This window comes from Eucyclogobius newberryi, unplaced genomic scaffold (genome assembly GCF_026437365.1).
Source record: "Eucyclogobius newberryi isolate DKJ021-1_F unplaced genomic scaffold, fEucNew1.0.hap1 SCAF_22, whole genome shotgun sequence".
In the NCBI taxonomy this organism is placed as follows: Eukaryota; Metazoa; Chordata; class Actinopteri; order Gobiiformes; family Gobiidae; genus Eucyclogobius; species Eucyclogobius newberryi.
Window position 1 is genome coordinate 17,277,245 of NW_027315857.1, and position 17,337 is coordinate 17,294,581.

General features: G+C 37.8%; 1 protein-coding gene across 4 annotated transcripts in view; it reads left to right on the forward strand.

The window, feature by feature from the left end:
• Nucleotides 1-17,337, forward strand: part of nrxn2b (neurexin 2b) — a 1,099,331-nt gene that overhangs the window by 646,487 nt on the left and 435,507 nt on the right. For all 4 annotated transcript variants that reach the window (XM_072459234.1, XM_072459237.1, XM_072459236.1 and 1 more), the window contains one exon: nt 16,211-16,330. In XM_072459234.1, coding sequence (XP_072315335.1) covers nt 16,211-16,330 — 120 coding nt within the window. The remainder of the gene's footprint in view (nt 1-16,210; nt 16,331-17,337) is intronic.

The following is a 17,337-nucleotide window of genomic DNA, read 5'->3' on the forward strand; positions in this document are numbered from 1 at the left end:
AAAGAGCCATGTGAGTCACGTATGAGGCTTTGGAGAGCTGAGAGCTGTGCAGAGATATCACCTGCTTCACTTGTGTCTGAAAAAGCTGATCGAAAGCCGTGCTAATGGACGAATAAAGTCAAGTAATGTGAGAGCTTGGAATGAGTTAGAACGGTTAAAATAATGTGGTCCCCCAGCTTTCAGTCAAATTCCAAATGACTAACTTTAACTTTAACTTTAATGATTAACTTTTACTTTCTTAACAATTTGGGTTTTTCTGTCTATATTAATTAATAATATTACATTTAATGCGATTGAGGTTGGTGTTATTTATATATATTGTGTATTCAAAAGCCCATGTGCTTTCTGTTTGCTACTTGAACCATAACCAAGACATTTACAGGCTCAGTCTAGCTCATTTCTGATTATTGCAAAAGTATCATCTGATTATTGTTGTGTTGAGATTTGTACTTATTTGTGTTCATTTATTACCACTCATATTACCATTTTTTGTTTTGTTTTCAATACTATTTAATCGTATTGTAATTTCTCGAATACGCCTGTAATGTGTGCCCTCTGTATTTTCCCTCCATGGGTCCATAAGGCTGCGGGGGGGAGGTGCATGTCATCCTAATGTCATTGTCACTGATGGCGGTGTCAGTGAGAACAACCCTGTGGTGACGGGGCAGAGGGCTCTCAAGGGCAAAGCGTAAAAACGACTCAAAAAAATGAAAAAGGGGAGATTTGTGCTCGTCGCTGGCGCAGTGGTTGAAGGCGTCGCGGGTTCACTTCCTGGGCATTCCTGTTTGCCGAATGTCTCTACCTTCTCTCTCTTCCATATCAGGCTACAACTGTTCCACCCAAAGAAACCTTCGAGCCAGAACAACAACAAAAATAGTTACAACTAACCAACTAACTAAAATAAATAAACCAACTAACTAAAGTAATTATGTACAACTAATGAACTACATATTACTACAACTTATGAATGACTGAACAAATGCATTCAAACAAATTATGTAGCTAACTACTACAAATTAAAACAATTTAACTAAAACTAGTTCAAACTACAACAACTAATGAATAAATAAACAACTGAAATAACATAACTAAAACGAATGAACCAAAACTAACTACAGAAAACTAAAACAAACTAAAAGAAACAATTAAAACAAGCTAAAACCTACAAAACAAAATTACGTACAACCAACTACAGTTAATTACAACTAAAGAATGACTAAAACAAACTAATCCAACTAACTACAACAACTAATGAATAACTAAACAATTAACTAAAACAAGTTAACTAAAACTAACTAACCAAACTAATTATGTACAACTAACTAACTACAACTAATAAATAATTAAGCAATTTAACTCAAAAAAATTAAAATGAAACTATGACTAAATAAAACAATATATCTTAAACTAACGAACCAAAACTAATTTACTAAAACCATCTCACTAAAACTAGTTAACACTAACTAAAACAGACAAAAAAACAACCTAATACAACTAAGGGATCATCTCAAAATACGTTGAAGCTTAAAAGACGAAATATATTTTTGTCTCTCTATGGAATAATGCTAATGATCGTTGCTGATAGAGTTTTTTAGCATTTCAAAACAATTACTGCCACAACAAGGTATTGAAGCTTCAAAGCAACAAAAAGACAAAATGTAGGTTCAACCCCAAGACGAAAAATATTACGTCTTTTCAGCTTCAACCCATTTTGAGATGATCCCTAACCACAACTGCATACAAGTTATTTCTTCCATGTATTGCTGATACTGCTAACAGAGTACTGGATACACCTGCCTTGTCTCGATTTTCAATATTTTACTACAGCGCCTCCTACAGCGAGGCGTTCACAATTACACTCCCGCCACGACGCAAATCAATTTATACTTTCCCCTTTTCCTCTTTGTTTGTCTTTCCTTAATCTGTCATTCAATTTCATTTTCTCACCCCACCACCGCAGTGTCTCCTGTCTCGGCTGTTAATCCTTGAGTACAACGCTGGGTTTTTGGCTCCCCCCTTTCCCACGCAGCCCTTCTCTCCCCCCCTTCCCCCTTCCTCCCCCGTCCTCCCCCATCCCCCCATCCCCTCGTGGTGCACCAGCGGCGGAGAGCACAAGCCTTGATTTCCCTTAGGGCTGCACCGGCCAACTTGATGCAGCACTGAACCAGTTATTTCTTTTCTGTTTTTTCTTTCCTCATCCCTTCATCCCTCGCGCTGTTACTTGTGCCTGACTTTTCTCTGCCCATATATATATATATATATATATATATATATATATATATATATATATATATATATTTTTTTTTTTTTACTAAATTAAGTGAGCATATGGAGCCCGATAATCGTCCCAAAATAGATAATAAAATTGTTAATGACAGGAGAGTGCGGGAGAGCCCTGCAGTTACAATTGACCACTTGGATAGTCTGTGTGACCTTATTTGACAAATACTACTAAAATATTCTACCTGGGGTGTTGGTAATTTAGTTTAGGAGGAACTGGAATACATCAAACAGCATTTTGACTTAAATTAAAATGAAGATGTCACAATATATGCAAGCAGTGCAAATATCTATGCAGATTAAGGTGATGACATTTGAAGGTACACTTATTGACACCTAACGACCTGCGAATGTGCAAAGTGAATAATTAAATGTTAATTAGTGTTCATTTAAAACATATTATGTCTTATTCTGCACAGCCACATCTTGCAGCTTATTACATATTTCCTAACATTTTCTTCCAAAAAAATAAAAATAATTACTGCTTATTAATATCATGTTAGGACATTTTGTACATACATTATGACCCTAATAGACTTTTGGATATAAGGTGTTTTTTTTGAAGAGCCAGAACTGCTTGAAATTTAAATGTAAGTTCAAGATTGTTTTCCACATAACCTTAATCTTAAAGTTATTTTTGTCAGTCTTATTCAGGCTCACATGAACTGTGTCTGACTCGAGCAATAACAACCCTCATGAAGATGCCTTTTCTAAACAGTTACTCTGGCTGGATCTGAGCCACGTCCTTGAGTTTTAGGTCACCAGTGTAGGTGTATTCTGCAGGCTGGGGGGACATGGAGTGGTCTGACGGGGAGGAGGGGCTAGTCTCCTAAGGCACAGAGGCGAACAGAGGGGTGAAGTGCTCTGAAAGAGTTCACCTGAGTCAGCAAATCACAGCTGTACTGCCCAGAACCAGGACCAAAGAGGAGGAGTGGAAGCAAGAGTTGAAGTATAAATATGCACCAGGTCACAGGTGGAAAAGGTTTCAAAAATAGTTATCTGGACACTGTTTCGAGATGTTCACTGCTGCCAACACCAACACTCGCTCTACATACGTTTTACCGAGGACAATGTTTCTATTGTAGTAACTAGCGCACCAGGTCTAGTGTGGGCCTAGTGTGTGTGCAGGACATAAAGAGGAGCAGAGGAAGGGTTCAATGAAGTCAGATGTTTAACATATGCAGCCATGTAAAGCACAGCTAAAGTAACTCAAATAATTACTGACATTACTGACAATTCAGACATTGTTGATTCGGCCCTCAGAGGCGACTGTTGTTGTGATTTTGGACCTTACAAAAATAAATTGATTTGATTTTGATTTGATAATAGTACAACCTATACATTTAGGTCTAAGTAGGCCACTTAAATGCACAGAAACATAAATATACAACATACTTGAGGTGAAAAAATAAAAGGTTGAGTTTAAAAAATGTTTTAGGCTCCTCTTTGTCAGTGCCCTTCTTAATTAATGTTGTATTGAAAATGATTGACCTTTATTTAACCAGGAAAGTCTAATTGGGATTCATAATTTTTGTGCCATTCAGCCACAACCATCATTTCATGTTGCAGCATGAAAATGCACAGCCCCGGGACTTCCGGTATGACGTCAGAGCGAGCCGCTTCTTTTATTCAAAAGTACCGTTTTATCCACAAAACGCCACGAAACAAAGAGCAAGAGAAGCAAGGCAACGAAATCAGGAAACAAAAGACTGGTAATGCTACGGGAACCAAACAAAGAAAGCTGACGGTGAAAAACAGCCTATCTCACAAGCTAACAACGCCAAGATGGCTAGCAGGTCCGAGGCTAGCATGACTAAGAGGCCAAACTTAGCAGCTAGCAGATCGCTCTCGGCCGAAAAGCAAAGCTCCATCCCCGAACTCAGGTCTCCAGGCTCGCATTCGTCCATAGGTGGAGGGGTGATCACCGTATGCCGAGTAGCCGCTATGTTTAAATTAATTTAACCGTGAAATGCAGCGTGACATGAGGGCGGAAATGCTATCAGTGCTTGGAATTGAAGGAATGGTCTCTTATATAAAGCAGATAAAAGAGGCAGGGACAGGTGGAGCGTGCATGGATGAAGCTGAACAATGTATTTCAGACTATACAGACGAGCTGCAGACTATCAGGGCCAAGATGGAGGCGCTGCAGGCCAAGGTAATAACTCTGCAGACGGAGAACAATAATATGAAAAATAAGATCCTGGATTTGGAGTCCAGATCGCGTCGACCTAACCTTAGGCTTGTGGGGCTCGAGGAGAGAGAGGAAGGAGCCGACACTGAACGTTTTTTTTAGAGAAAATGGTCCCTGAGCTGAAATAACAGTTTGGGAAATACAAGGCGCGATCAAAAGATTAAAGAATAATAAATCTCTGGAGAGCGATGGATTCACCTCAGAGTGGAATAAAGCTTTAAAAGACACACTTACTCCTTTTCTATTGGCAACTTTTAACCGGTCATCATATCCCTGATACCAAAAGAAGGGAAGGACCGATTGGACTGTGCCTCATACAGACCCATTTCTATTCTGAATTTGTCCATTATCGTATTTACCCCTCAATATGTCCGAAAGAATGAAACATATACTCCCAAACTTAATTCACAAAGATCAAACAAGATTAATTACTAAACGGCAAACACAAGACAACATAAGACCATCCTTAACACATAATGAGCCAAATACAGAAACAACAGAAAGCCGTAATTATTAGTTTGGACGCTGCGAAGGCTTTTGATTCTGTTAGCAAGCCATATTTTTCCAAATCGACTATTTAATTATAACAAATATTGGGGCTTTTTACGATTGTCCAACATCAATAATTAAAATCAATGGTCATCTGATGGATCCACCGATTCTGGAAAAGGGGGGTTAGGCAGGGCTGTGCCTGGTCTCCCCTCCTGTTTGCTTTGTATTTGGAACCATTGGCCCAATTTATGAGTCAAAAACAATTCATGGTGTTACAATTGATGGGACGGAACATAAAATTGCCTGTTATGCAGATGAGGTTCTATTATATTTAAATAAACCAGAAATTTCCATACCCAACGCGATACATTTTCTTCAAGAGGTTGGTCCAATGTCTGGATTAAAATTAAATGTACAAAAAAACTGAAATTCTCTGGCAACCCCCTCTGACCTTTAAAAATATGTATCCATTTAAATGGCAAGCGGAATCTCTTAGATTTTTAGGTGTGGTACTCCAAAGAGACATATCAGCAATTCTGGAGAAAAAATGATGCCCCTCTTTTTAAAACCATAGAAAATATCTTGAAAATGTAATCTTACTGAGTAAAAGTCTAAGTAAAAGGATTAAAACTATAAAAAAAAATATGTTTTGCTCCAATTTCTTTATCTGTTCCAGACCCTTCCAATTTACATCCCCAAACGGCTGTTTGATGCATGCAACAGAACAATTTCTTGCTTTGTTTGGCAAGAAAAGAAAATTAGTATCCAATTCAAAACTTGACAGTTATCAAAAGAAAAAGGAGGCTGTGGTTTGCAAGGTTATTTTATTTCAGCTCAAATCATAGCGTTGCTGTACTGGTGTGACCCAGAATATGAAATTGAGATGAATGTTGTGCGGGGCCTTACTGGCAAATGGTTGAGTCATTTGGAGGAGGTGGAGAACCCCTGGCTGAAGTCTGTTCTTACAACATGGAAGGAGTTAATCAAAACATACAAACTAAACAAAGTTGTTAACTTCTTAAACTGGTTGGCTTACGATCAAAATTTTCCACCTAACAGCACAGACTCAAGATTTAAAGTCTGGAAAACGAAAGGTATAAAGGTCTTTTACCAGATTGTAAAGGACAATCATTTGAAGAGCTTGGACTTGTATAGGTATTTACAAATGGCCTGGGATCCCCCTGGAGGAGATGGAAGAAGTCTGGGAATCCCTGCTTAGACTGCTGCCCGGCGCCGGCCCCGGATAAGCGGAAGAAGATGGATGGATGGACTTATTATAACCATGACATTAAAAAGAATGACGACCACAGTGGGCCTTTGACTGAAATATTTATTGAAACCCATAAATCGGAACTTTCAAGGGGATTAATATCTAAATTAGATAAATGTTTAAAAGGTGGCCCACTCTACTGATTACATAAAGAGTGAATGGGAAAGAGAGGGTCACTTTGTTCTGGATGATGAAGAATTGGAATGTATTATGTAAATCTCACTGGAGAACCACAGGATCACATATTTGGAGGGAATTCTGTTGGAAAAGTCTTGTTTCTTTATAAGCCCATGTCAAAGTGCACATCACTCACAGGGAAGTGCAGACTGTTGGAGAGGATGTGGCAGCAGGAGGCAAACCACTATCACGTCTTTTGGGATTGTCCTGTTGATCACAAATATTGGACTGAGATCAACAAAGTCTTACAGACAATTTATGACATCAGCGTCCTACTGGATTTCAGAACCATGTATTTGGGCCTCAGGACTCCTGACATGGACACAACCAGCAGCTTTCTCTGGAACATTCTCCTGGCTGCAGCGAAAAAGACAATCAAGGACTGGACTGATATTATAATGGACATTCAACAAATGGAAAAAAATCACATTCAGTCTCTATTGGAAAATGGACAAATTTGACAGAGTTGGATAAGTAGGATATTTGTTTGGGTTCAGTTGTGTTTTAGTTTTTATTGATTTCTGGGATCTGTTTTTTCTTTCCCTGGTTGTGTTTTGTTTGAATTTTTCACGTTTATATATATTTGTGTTCTTTGTTCTTTTAAAAATGAAAAAAAATCCTAATGGGAAAAAAATGAATAAATAATGCACGTTTCAAGGTTCTATACACAGTTCAGCTGAAAACACCCCTGTTCTTGCTTGGGCAGAATACTCTTCGATGCTCTGGATCAGTGGATACAACAGCGTGTCCCGGTTACGGCCAATATCCAGCAACTTCAGTGACCATTTTGGTGATCAAACCAGATACAGACAGGTTTTCTGACCCTAGACCCTGACAATAAAGCAAAGTGACAATTGAGCAATTATGTATTATCAGTATTATTATTAATATAGTCCAGTAGATTTTGTTTAGACCTTACATTTTTTTAGACTGGATCCTCTTTAAATAGAATACAAACTGAATTAATTGTTGGAATAAACATTTCAAAACCACTGCTGTACAACCTGAACAAAAATGTGTCCCCCTGAGGTCAAAGCTCCAAAGTTCATCTATTAAATTGCCTCAATAATACTCGCAATTGTCAAAGTTTTTCCTGCTTGAAATGATATTTAATTTCCCAAAATCACTAGATCATAAACATGCCCATGGTGGATGGTTTTGGCAACCAGGAACAAGAACAATTGCCAACCCACCATCAGCCTTGAAATGATTCTCTTATCACATTTTTACATATTGCAACAAAAATGAATTGTGCTCCACTTGTCATTCTTAACACTTTTCTTGTGTGCCAGACATTTGTGTGTTCATTCTATACCTCGATGCCAAGTGTTTTGAAGAGGTATTTGAAGAGGTGTTGTCCACATTTGAATAACACTACAATGATCTACATAATTATAATGATTACACGGTGGCAGATGGTGCACCCATGTTACATGAAAGTGCAACTATGGCAACAAAACAATGCATTTCACACCACAGAGCTTATTATTTGATACCAGAAAGGTCAATTAATATAAAAATACTTCCCTTATTGGGGTATTTAAAGCTTCTGCTAAAAGGAACATCTGGGTTTGTTAAAATGACTTGAATATTAATTAACATTCATTAGACTGACTTTACTTTTTAACTGTTTTTAAATTAAGCAAGGTACTATTTTTTTCAAATTAAGCTGAGGGGGCCCTCATTGGTAAACTAATTGGTAACACTTTATAAAAACTACACGTTCAATAGCCTTAATAAAGCATGAACAAAGATTGAATTAATCATAATGAATGAATGTGTTTTTCAATAATGATTCATGCTAAATTTAATTAAGGGTTGGGAATAAGTGTTTGTGTTCGAAGCCTTTTAAGCCTGAATCAGACTTAATTAACATTTAGTTAGTTATTGACCAAGTCTTTGTTCATACTTTATTAAGGTTCAACTGATTTTACTATTTCAAGCTAAATTATTTTGGACAACATTGGAATTGAATTAATTCTGAATTCAGGGCTTTTAACAATGTGTTTAGAAAAATATTTAGGTTTTGCAAGTGTAAGATTTTGAAGCTTTACAGGAATAAAAAATTGGCAATGGTTGTTAATAAAAAGGTTGGGGAGCGTTGTTAAAGCACTGAATTGTCATTCTCAACCCCCAAAAGCTCTTCCAGGTGCCTAACTGTGCATTTAAGCCTTATCCCGCACTTCTGTGTCAGCAGGTGCCCCCCATATAATCCAGCTGCTTTATACAGACACGTTTGAAAACAGTCTGTTCTTTACAGTACACCGTCGGCTTCGCTCGCTCAAAGTACCGAATTTAGTCCACATTTGACTCTAGAACGACAGATGGAGTTAAATGCTTCGACAAACCGTGGGCCCTTCTGAACAGCTTTTCCAGCCAGGTACTCCACAATCAACATGGCACGCACGACTGAGGAAGTGATTGCGTGACTTGGGTATTAATTATGACAAAATGGATAATTAGCTCCTTAAGGGGTAGCTTTTAATGGTGAGTAATTAATACGGCAATTACCATGTTTAGAGAATGACTTTGAGAACGCTGCGACCTCCGGGCTGAAAAGTCAAATCTTGCTTGTTTAAATTTGCCCAAAGTGACTTTTCTGGTGGAGGGTCAGCCACCTGGTAGTCTCCATGGAGATGTCTGTGCTTGAGTGGAATGATCTATGTTATGGAATTTAAAGGCCACATATTATGCTAAATTGATTTTTTAAAAAGCTTGTTATAACTTCAGCTTCATTCACGGTTATTTCATTAATCCTATTTACGAGTTCCTCTTCCTCTGAGCTTCAGAAAACACACTTAAAATACCCAGGATTTGTCCAGAAATCATTGCCAGACATCGTTCTGATGCGTCAAATCACATTCATTACAACTTCATGCTTACATTAAAGCATCAGGGGCAAGCTAGCTTTTGTTGAACTCCTCATGGTCATGCCAACACGCAGAAAGTCACGGTATGCATGCTTTCAGTTGATAGATTGTTATAAGTTCTAAACTATGTCATGCCAACGCAGAGGTACAAGAGAATGTTTCAAGAATGACGACAAATAATGCACAATATTTGTCCTTTAAATTAATTAGACGGCATTTCTCAAGTTACAGACGTTTTTATTGGAAAAAAAATACCTTCAAAAACATACCTTATCACTTTGAATGGGCTCACCTTTCCATCCTGTGGCAAATTCCAAGTAAAGCATTAACGTCTAAATGGAGGCAAGCGGGTGGGCGGAAAAGTTACTCTTCTCAAGGATGTATGTGTGGTTGGTTTGCTTGATTTGGAATGCGTTTGTGTGTACAGAATCACAAAGGTAGGGGGTCTTGTCTTAATTGGGACATTTGTAAATGGCACAGTGAGATGCCTGTTTATCTACGCGGAGACAAATTAGTCTGGCACCCGACACGCTTCTTTGGAAGTGTTCGGGTTTAATTGAGATTTTAATGAGAAGCCCCACCACCAGCCTGACACGACAGCCAACACACGTTTCGGATTTCACAATAATTCCCCAAACCTAAATCACGTGCCGATCGCCTTAAACTGAGAACGTGGGGTTACAAGAACGGTTGTTTAGTCTTCATCAGTTTTATTGGCATCCCGTTGTCAACAAAATCAACCTCCTACACGTTCAATTAACAATAAGCTGCTCTCTATTTAGTAAATCACATTAAATCAATCAAGTTTTGGGGAAATTAGACTTCAAGAAGGTTATGACCTACTTAATTGTTTAGCAGGGAGCTGAAAAACTATGGGATATACAATGGGGTATAGTTTTGTCCAGTCTTGCGTCACTTGGTGGTTTTCCAATTCCAAATTGTGTGGATGTCATACTCAGTTTGGAGCAAGAGGCAGTTTTTCACATGCAACTTTCAGCGATTCAATAGGAAAATCAAAACATTTTACTGACAAGGCTCTTGACCAAGCCAAAAATGAACAAAATCGACATATTGATAAGCGTAAATTAAACTTCAACTCCTCTACAATGTTGTGTCTTCTGAAAACTAACCACGGGCACGCATCACAAGCAGTTCCGTTGGACTATCTGTCCACTCAGTATATTAAAACCATATTGAGTTTAGCATGTTTATACAGGAGGTTAGCGTATGAAGACCCTGCTCGCGGTTCAGCATTCTTTGCCCTTTATTAAACAACAAAAAACCAAGATGCCGAGACAAAAAAATCCCCTTATCAATAATGATCAACTACTATTGGTACTCATCTCTTATTGTATTTACTAATGTTTGCTTTGTAAGTTCATCAGGCTTTAAATCTGAAGATACTGCCCTGATCTAGAATAGTCCTTCCCAAAGAGAGGAGTTATAAATACTTTGCCGTGCTGCCCGGTGGTCGAGTGGTTAAGGCAGCAGCACACATGCAAGCTCCGACAGTTTACTGCAAGTCCTCCCTTCTCTTTCATCCCCATTTCACACTATGCTGTCCTGTCTAATAAAGCCTATGGGCCAAAAAATCCCTTTAAAAACAATGTGCTGGCCTTATTATACATACATCTATATTATTTTTCTGTTGTACTTTCCTTCACAACTCTTAACCTGCCAAGATAGAACAATGGGGTTAGAACAACCTATAGCAAGTTTATAGTTATAACTCCTCCCTTAGCCCAAGACAAATTGAGCAAACCAAGGCAGTATACATTTTAGATTCTCAGGTCAGTACCTTCAGATTGAAAATTACTTCCAGATGGTAGTCAAAACGTCGTCAACGATTTCAAAACAGCGTCTACGTGACTAACTTTGAAACCTTTTATGTCCCCTGACCATTCCTGGACGAATGAAGAACTGCACCGACTGGTTTCTTGGGACATTAAAACTGTTTCCATCCTTTTTTTTAAAGTAATTAACGCCAATGTTGTAATTACTTCATAACATTTATTTACAAAGCTAAATGTAAATCCACACACAAGGGTTCCTGGTCAAAAGACATAGCTTCCAGCATCTCAACATGTGTGCATAAGCAATCAAGAAGCGTGTAATTGGAGTGGCTGGCTAACTAATTACTTTGCCCACTTAACCGGCACACCAGAGCAAGCCATATATAAAGTCTAAACGCTAGCTGTAGAACATCAGTCTCAAAACCAACATGAAGAATTTAACTGGTGTATTTTTACTGCTGTGTCCGTTTACTTACTAGATTTAGCCTATTTTCTTCACAAGCAAAGTACAAGATTTGTTTCCAGAACTGTTGGAGTAATACTTCATTTGTCCGGGAATTAGAGCGTTTTAAAGGTCGTTATGGCTGCAACAAGTTAATTGTTTTATCACAATCGATTATTTATATCACGCCAACTAATTTAGTAATTATCGAATCATCTTTAACTGGTCTATACGTAGGTTCTGAAACTTGCCAGGAGCTGAGGAAAGAAGTTTTATGACTGAAATTTATCTGTAATCCCATGAAAATGACATGGTAAATGTGTAAATTGAGTGTATTTGATTAAAACACTCTTTTTCCCATAAAAGTGCTCCACCAGGAACCTCAAAGGGCTTCACTTCAGCTTCATCAGGTCAAAATGAATTACATTTTTAAATTAAATTAAGTTTATTTTTGAAACGTCCAAAATCACAGTAGCAGTTGCCTCGAAGGGCGACAGTGAAAATCAGATTAAACAATGTTCATAGGGACTTGGCAATGTCCCAGCATCCTGTGTCCTTAGACAAATGTCCCAGCATCCTGTGTCCTTAGACAAATGTCCCAGCATCCTGTGTCCTTAGACAAATGTCCCAGCATCCTGTGTCCTTAGACAAATGTCCCAAGCTCCCCAGTGCTTAGACCCTCCTTCTCTGCCAGAAAAAAAACTACCAAACCTCTTTTTAATGTGGATCTTTTAGGAAACACTGCTAGCAGGGAATTACAGTAGTCCAATCTAGATGTTACAAACGTATGGAAATGCTTTTCCGCATTGATTTTAGGCAAGATTTGTCTGATTTTGGCTATATTACGCAGATGGAAACATCATATAATCTCTCTGGGTGGAGTCTGCATGTTCTCCCCGTGTTACCGTGGGTTCTCTCCGGATTCTCCGGCACCGTCTCCGGCACCGTCTCCGGCACCGTGTGGTAACTCTAAATCGGCCCTAGTGAATGAATGTGAGAGTGAATGTTTGTCTGTAATGTCTATGTCACTGTGTTGGCCCTGCTGTCCAGGGTGTACCCCGCCTAAGGCCTCAGTCACCCGTGACCCCGAAAGGGAACAAGCGGTAGAAAATAAAAGACTCCGAGGTTTCTTACACTGACATTGTCCAGTGTGACTATCTGCTCTTGTAGACCTTAAGGGCCCAACAAACTTTATTTTTTTCAGGGTTAAGAAGCAGATATTTAAGTGTCATCTAGGTTTGTATATCCTTCACACAAATCACTTAGTCTGTCTACTTCATATCTCTGATCGGGTTTCATTGATAAATACAGCTGAGTGTCATCTGTATAGCAGTGGAAGTTAATGCCATGCTTTCTGATAATGTTACCTAACGACAGCATTTAAAGAGTAAACAGAATTGGACCGAGTACTGAACCCTGAGGCACACCGTAAGTTACTTTAGAGCAGGGCATAGTCAGCTCAGAGCTGTGTATCTCAGACCATCTCTGTAGATAGAAAATGACTTTTGGATTTTCAAAACATTGACCCAATGAATACCTTTGAAACTTTCATAACCCTTTCTACATTACAGAAAGTTTATAATTATTTTGTTTATAATTTCTAAAAATAAGAACCATGTTTCTTCAACAAATTCAGCGATCAGAACTGTTTATCACCAATATTTACCAATCTAGACTAAACCCAGATGCGACCACAGTCTTAGCATGCACAATTATGAATCAATTATGACTCAACTCTTGCATTTGCAGCTTTAAAACAGCCAAGATCCATAATCTAATACCAAAAATTAAATTTATGTATCATTGCACCTTTAACTGTTTGTTGAAAATCAATTTGAAGGCTAGACAGTCTTTCATAACTCCACAATCCCAAAGAGATATTACAACCTACAAGCTTCTAATTGACAATCTAAAGCCTTCTGCGTACATGGAGGCACACACCTCAACACACACAAATGCACTAGACGTTCTAAGCTGCCTTTAAGACCTGAGTCAAAATTCTAATGCTCCTGACGCATGGCGATTACAACGGCATACAGCATCGAATTAATGTAGAAATGAATCTGAATATATTTCCAAGTGACTCTAATCTAATCACTTTGGGGCTGGGAATCAACAGGCTCTTGTAATGTGATGCTATTAAGACTTACAATCATTTTATTATGCACTACTTTTTTTCATATACCCGCCAAGAATGAATATAATCGACATTACATCCTAGTGATGGCATTATGATAATATTGTCATAATTACAGTGGCGTCTAACATGGAATTAATGTTAAAAAAAAAATAAAAAAAATCAGAGCTGTATTCAATAGTTACACTAATTAAATCACTTTTGACCTAAAAAAAATTAATATATTATATTATGTTGCTAATAAGAATAATGTTTTCCTATACATGCCACTTATTTCGGTTTAATGTAGCTCTCAGCTCAAAGACACTTTGCCCCACCAACTCCTTCAATTGGTCAGCCTCTGTTCATTACACGTTCTATGTAACGAGTTGTTCTTTGTCGTTAAATTACTGCCTGTATTTCCAACTTATGTCTAATCATTAGAAACGTGAACAGAGCCTTAGCTACAAACAAATACTTTTCTCCAAATTATAGATTTTAAGTCAGTCTGTTGACACTGCTGTTTCTTCGTGTCTCCTCTCCACATGTTTATTCAGGTGGTTTGAGGCTGTGTGGTGCTCTAAAAGAAGCTGCTGTCTGTTCTGGTTCTAAAAGCTCATGTTAGAGAACGGAGCATGAACGGGCCTCTGAACACGGCCACAGACTGAGCAGCTGCGGGAGAAGAAGAACCAAGCTTCCCCCACAGTATTGCGCAGCGGCCTGTAGAGGCCACTAAAAAACACCAAAACTTCCAGCCAAGCTTCAGGAGCAGAATTTAAATATAGTTGGGACAATAATATATATTAGTAAATTTATATTTGTTTGGTCAATTACTGCTTGCCTTGATTGCCCTGACTACACATACTGGACCAATCACAGTAAAGTGTAAACTATCAGAAGAAGCAGATGACTTATGGTACCATCTAAATTAATAAATAAACATATGCGTACGTGAAAAGTGGTAAAATCTACATGGTGATTTTGCTCATATTGTCTAATTTGTTTTAAATGTTTGGTTTTCTTTCATTAAGAATGTAAATGGATAGTAAGAAATTGCAAAACACTGTCCTAAAATGTATAATTTCAATAAAAAATGTAAAACATTTCTAAGATATTAGATTTATATATTTGACAAATTCACCAACAGGTGTATTTTTTAATGATTGTTTAACTGACTTGCTGGCTTGCTAACTTATCAAGTGGATTCCACGGGTTTGATGCATAACAAATAAGAATAAATGTGACTGATCAAGTAAACTTTTGGGGAATAACTTCAGATCAGTACAAACTTCTCCAATTAGAATAAAAGAGGTTTAAACACTGTGTTTGGCTCATAGGATCGTTGCTATAGTGGTCATTTGGGGCCTTTTCTGTTCAGAAGTTTGTTCAGCACACAATGTATAATATTCAATCTGAATTTGTTAAGTCCAATTAGATTATTTTTTTTTCTTCAAGACACACCTGACAATCCCTCACACACACTAGTGTTACCCGGCACACTGGTTGAAAATCAAGGAGTTGGATAATCAAAGTGCCCTACATACTAGTTAGTGATGTACAGTGTCACTTTTGAATGTAGTTTGATATGCCTAAGCCCTTGAGGGAAGATGGTGGCAAGGGTATTTCTGTGCTCGGTGGCAGTTTTAATACTGTGTGAGTGGGTCATTTTGACCCCAAGGCACATATACACAAATGTAAAACCACACAGACATCACTTTTACTAACAGTGGTTCCTTAGCTGTGAGCAGTGTGTGGGAGAGTGACTGCCAGAACTACCCAGGGGTGGAGTTTCTGGGTCAGCGGAAAAGTCTATAAATAGTATTGCATTTACTTTTTCATCTGCTGCTGCTGTATATGTGACATACATTAAAGGAACTGCTAATAGGCATGGGTTATAAGGGATAGGCTAATACAGAATTTATATAAAAGAACATAGTTATGGTTTAAGGTGAACAGGTAATGTGTCACTTCAAATATATTAGATAATATCCGAGAAAACATGTTCTAATAAAATCGCAATAGAACAAATAAAAAAGATGGAGATGTTATTGCTTTCACTTTGCAATAACATATCATGCATGTATTCAAGTACAACTGTTCTTTATTGCTCAAAGATACCTTCAAAAAGTATTTTTACTGATTGCACATTTTCCTCTTTACAGAATTGGCAAGTAATGGCCATGTGGCACTGTCTGCCTGTCTCCACAGAGAGCCATAATATACATAACATTGTCCATGGAGCAGGTGGCCCAAACCGGTGTCCATCAGACCATGTCTCCAAACACCAGCTTTTCTCTACTTTATATACCAAAGAAAAGCAACACGGGATTTGAAATCTGATGTACCTCTGTGCATAGCTTGTGACCACTTATAATTAGAGTTAATCAGAAGCAAAGGCCAAAACGACTAAATCCCAGCGCCACAAAGAGCCTAGACACTTTCTACTCCATAGTGATCAGACACAGCTTCAGTTTGAAGTGGGGCTCATTTTAGCCATGTGTTTTAGGAAAAAAAGACCTTCTTGAAAAGTGTTTATAACTAACTTGCTTACTGTTTGATATTTGCATATTTAACTCCAGGACCGAGTACCACCTGTACGGAGGAGTCCTGCTACCATCAGGGGGTTTGTCTCCAACAGTGGGAGGGCTTCACCTGCGACTGCACCATGACGTCCTATGGGGGATCATTCTGCAACGACCGTAAGTGCCAGCATCTTACCTAAAAGACTGAATGTGCTGAGTGAATGGCATTTTATAAGGGCTTTTGGTGCGATAGGTAAAAATAACGCTATTAGGTGTATGTTGGAAGCCAAGAATAGCCTTGAGGTGCAGGGCAAAGGCCGGGTCAGTGCAGTTGCTCAAAATGGTACAAAACATCTGAAATTGAAGCAACTATTACGCCTTGGTAACCTTTTGTCTTTTTGTTACATCTTTCTGGTTCACTTTTAAAATGGAAGTAAACTCTGAAGTATGTTGGCTTGTTGTTGAAAACCCTTATTTGGACAAACAATTTAACAAAATAACGTTGAATGTCGCCCCAAGTTAGGCATTCTAATCAAATTAAAATCCAAGAAATATTGCAGATATCTATAAGTAGAAGATGTCTAAAATGTACACTTATTTCAACATGAGCCACTACAGGAAATTAAGGAAAAATAATAATAATTTAGCTATATTAATTTGAAACGTATTGTGTAGTTTACGTATATAGATATAAAAAAAAAGTATTCCAAAAGTGTTTTTTGTCATGTAATGTTTTCTATTATAAATGTGTAAATATGGCCAAAGTTGCACATATTTTAGATATATACACATCTGAAATACATTTTAAATGTCTTGCTTAATTTTGCTGTCGTATTAGATTACAACAATGTACCAATTAGATTTTTGGATATAATATTTAGTTTTTGAGCAAACTTGATTTACTGAAAATGTCTGTAATAATTCAAATTCTGCTTCATTTAAAAATACAAATTTAAATCAGGTTTGGAATTAGATATCAACAAATCCTTCAATGATAATGTCTCTATGGGAGAACAATGCATTTGAATTTACAATGTCCCATTTAAATCAGTGTTTACCTATACTATTCTGAGCAGTACTGACTAATACCAACTATAGTTATTCTCGTCTAGTTGTTTGACACTGGCGTCAAACCAGTTCCTTGTTGATGCTTTTAAGCTAACTTCCATCATTAGCAGCGTAGC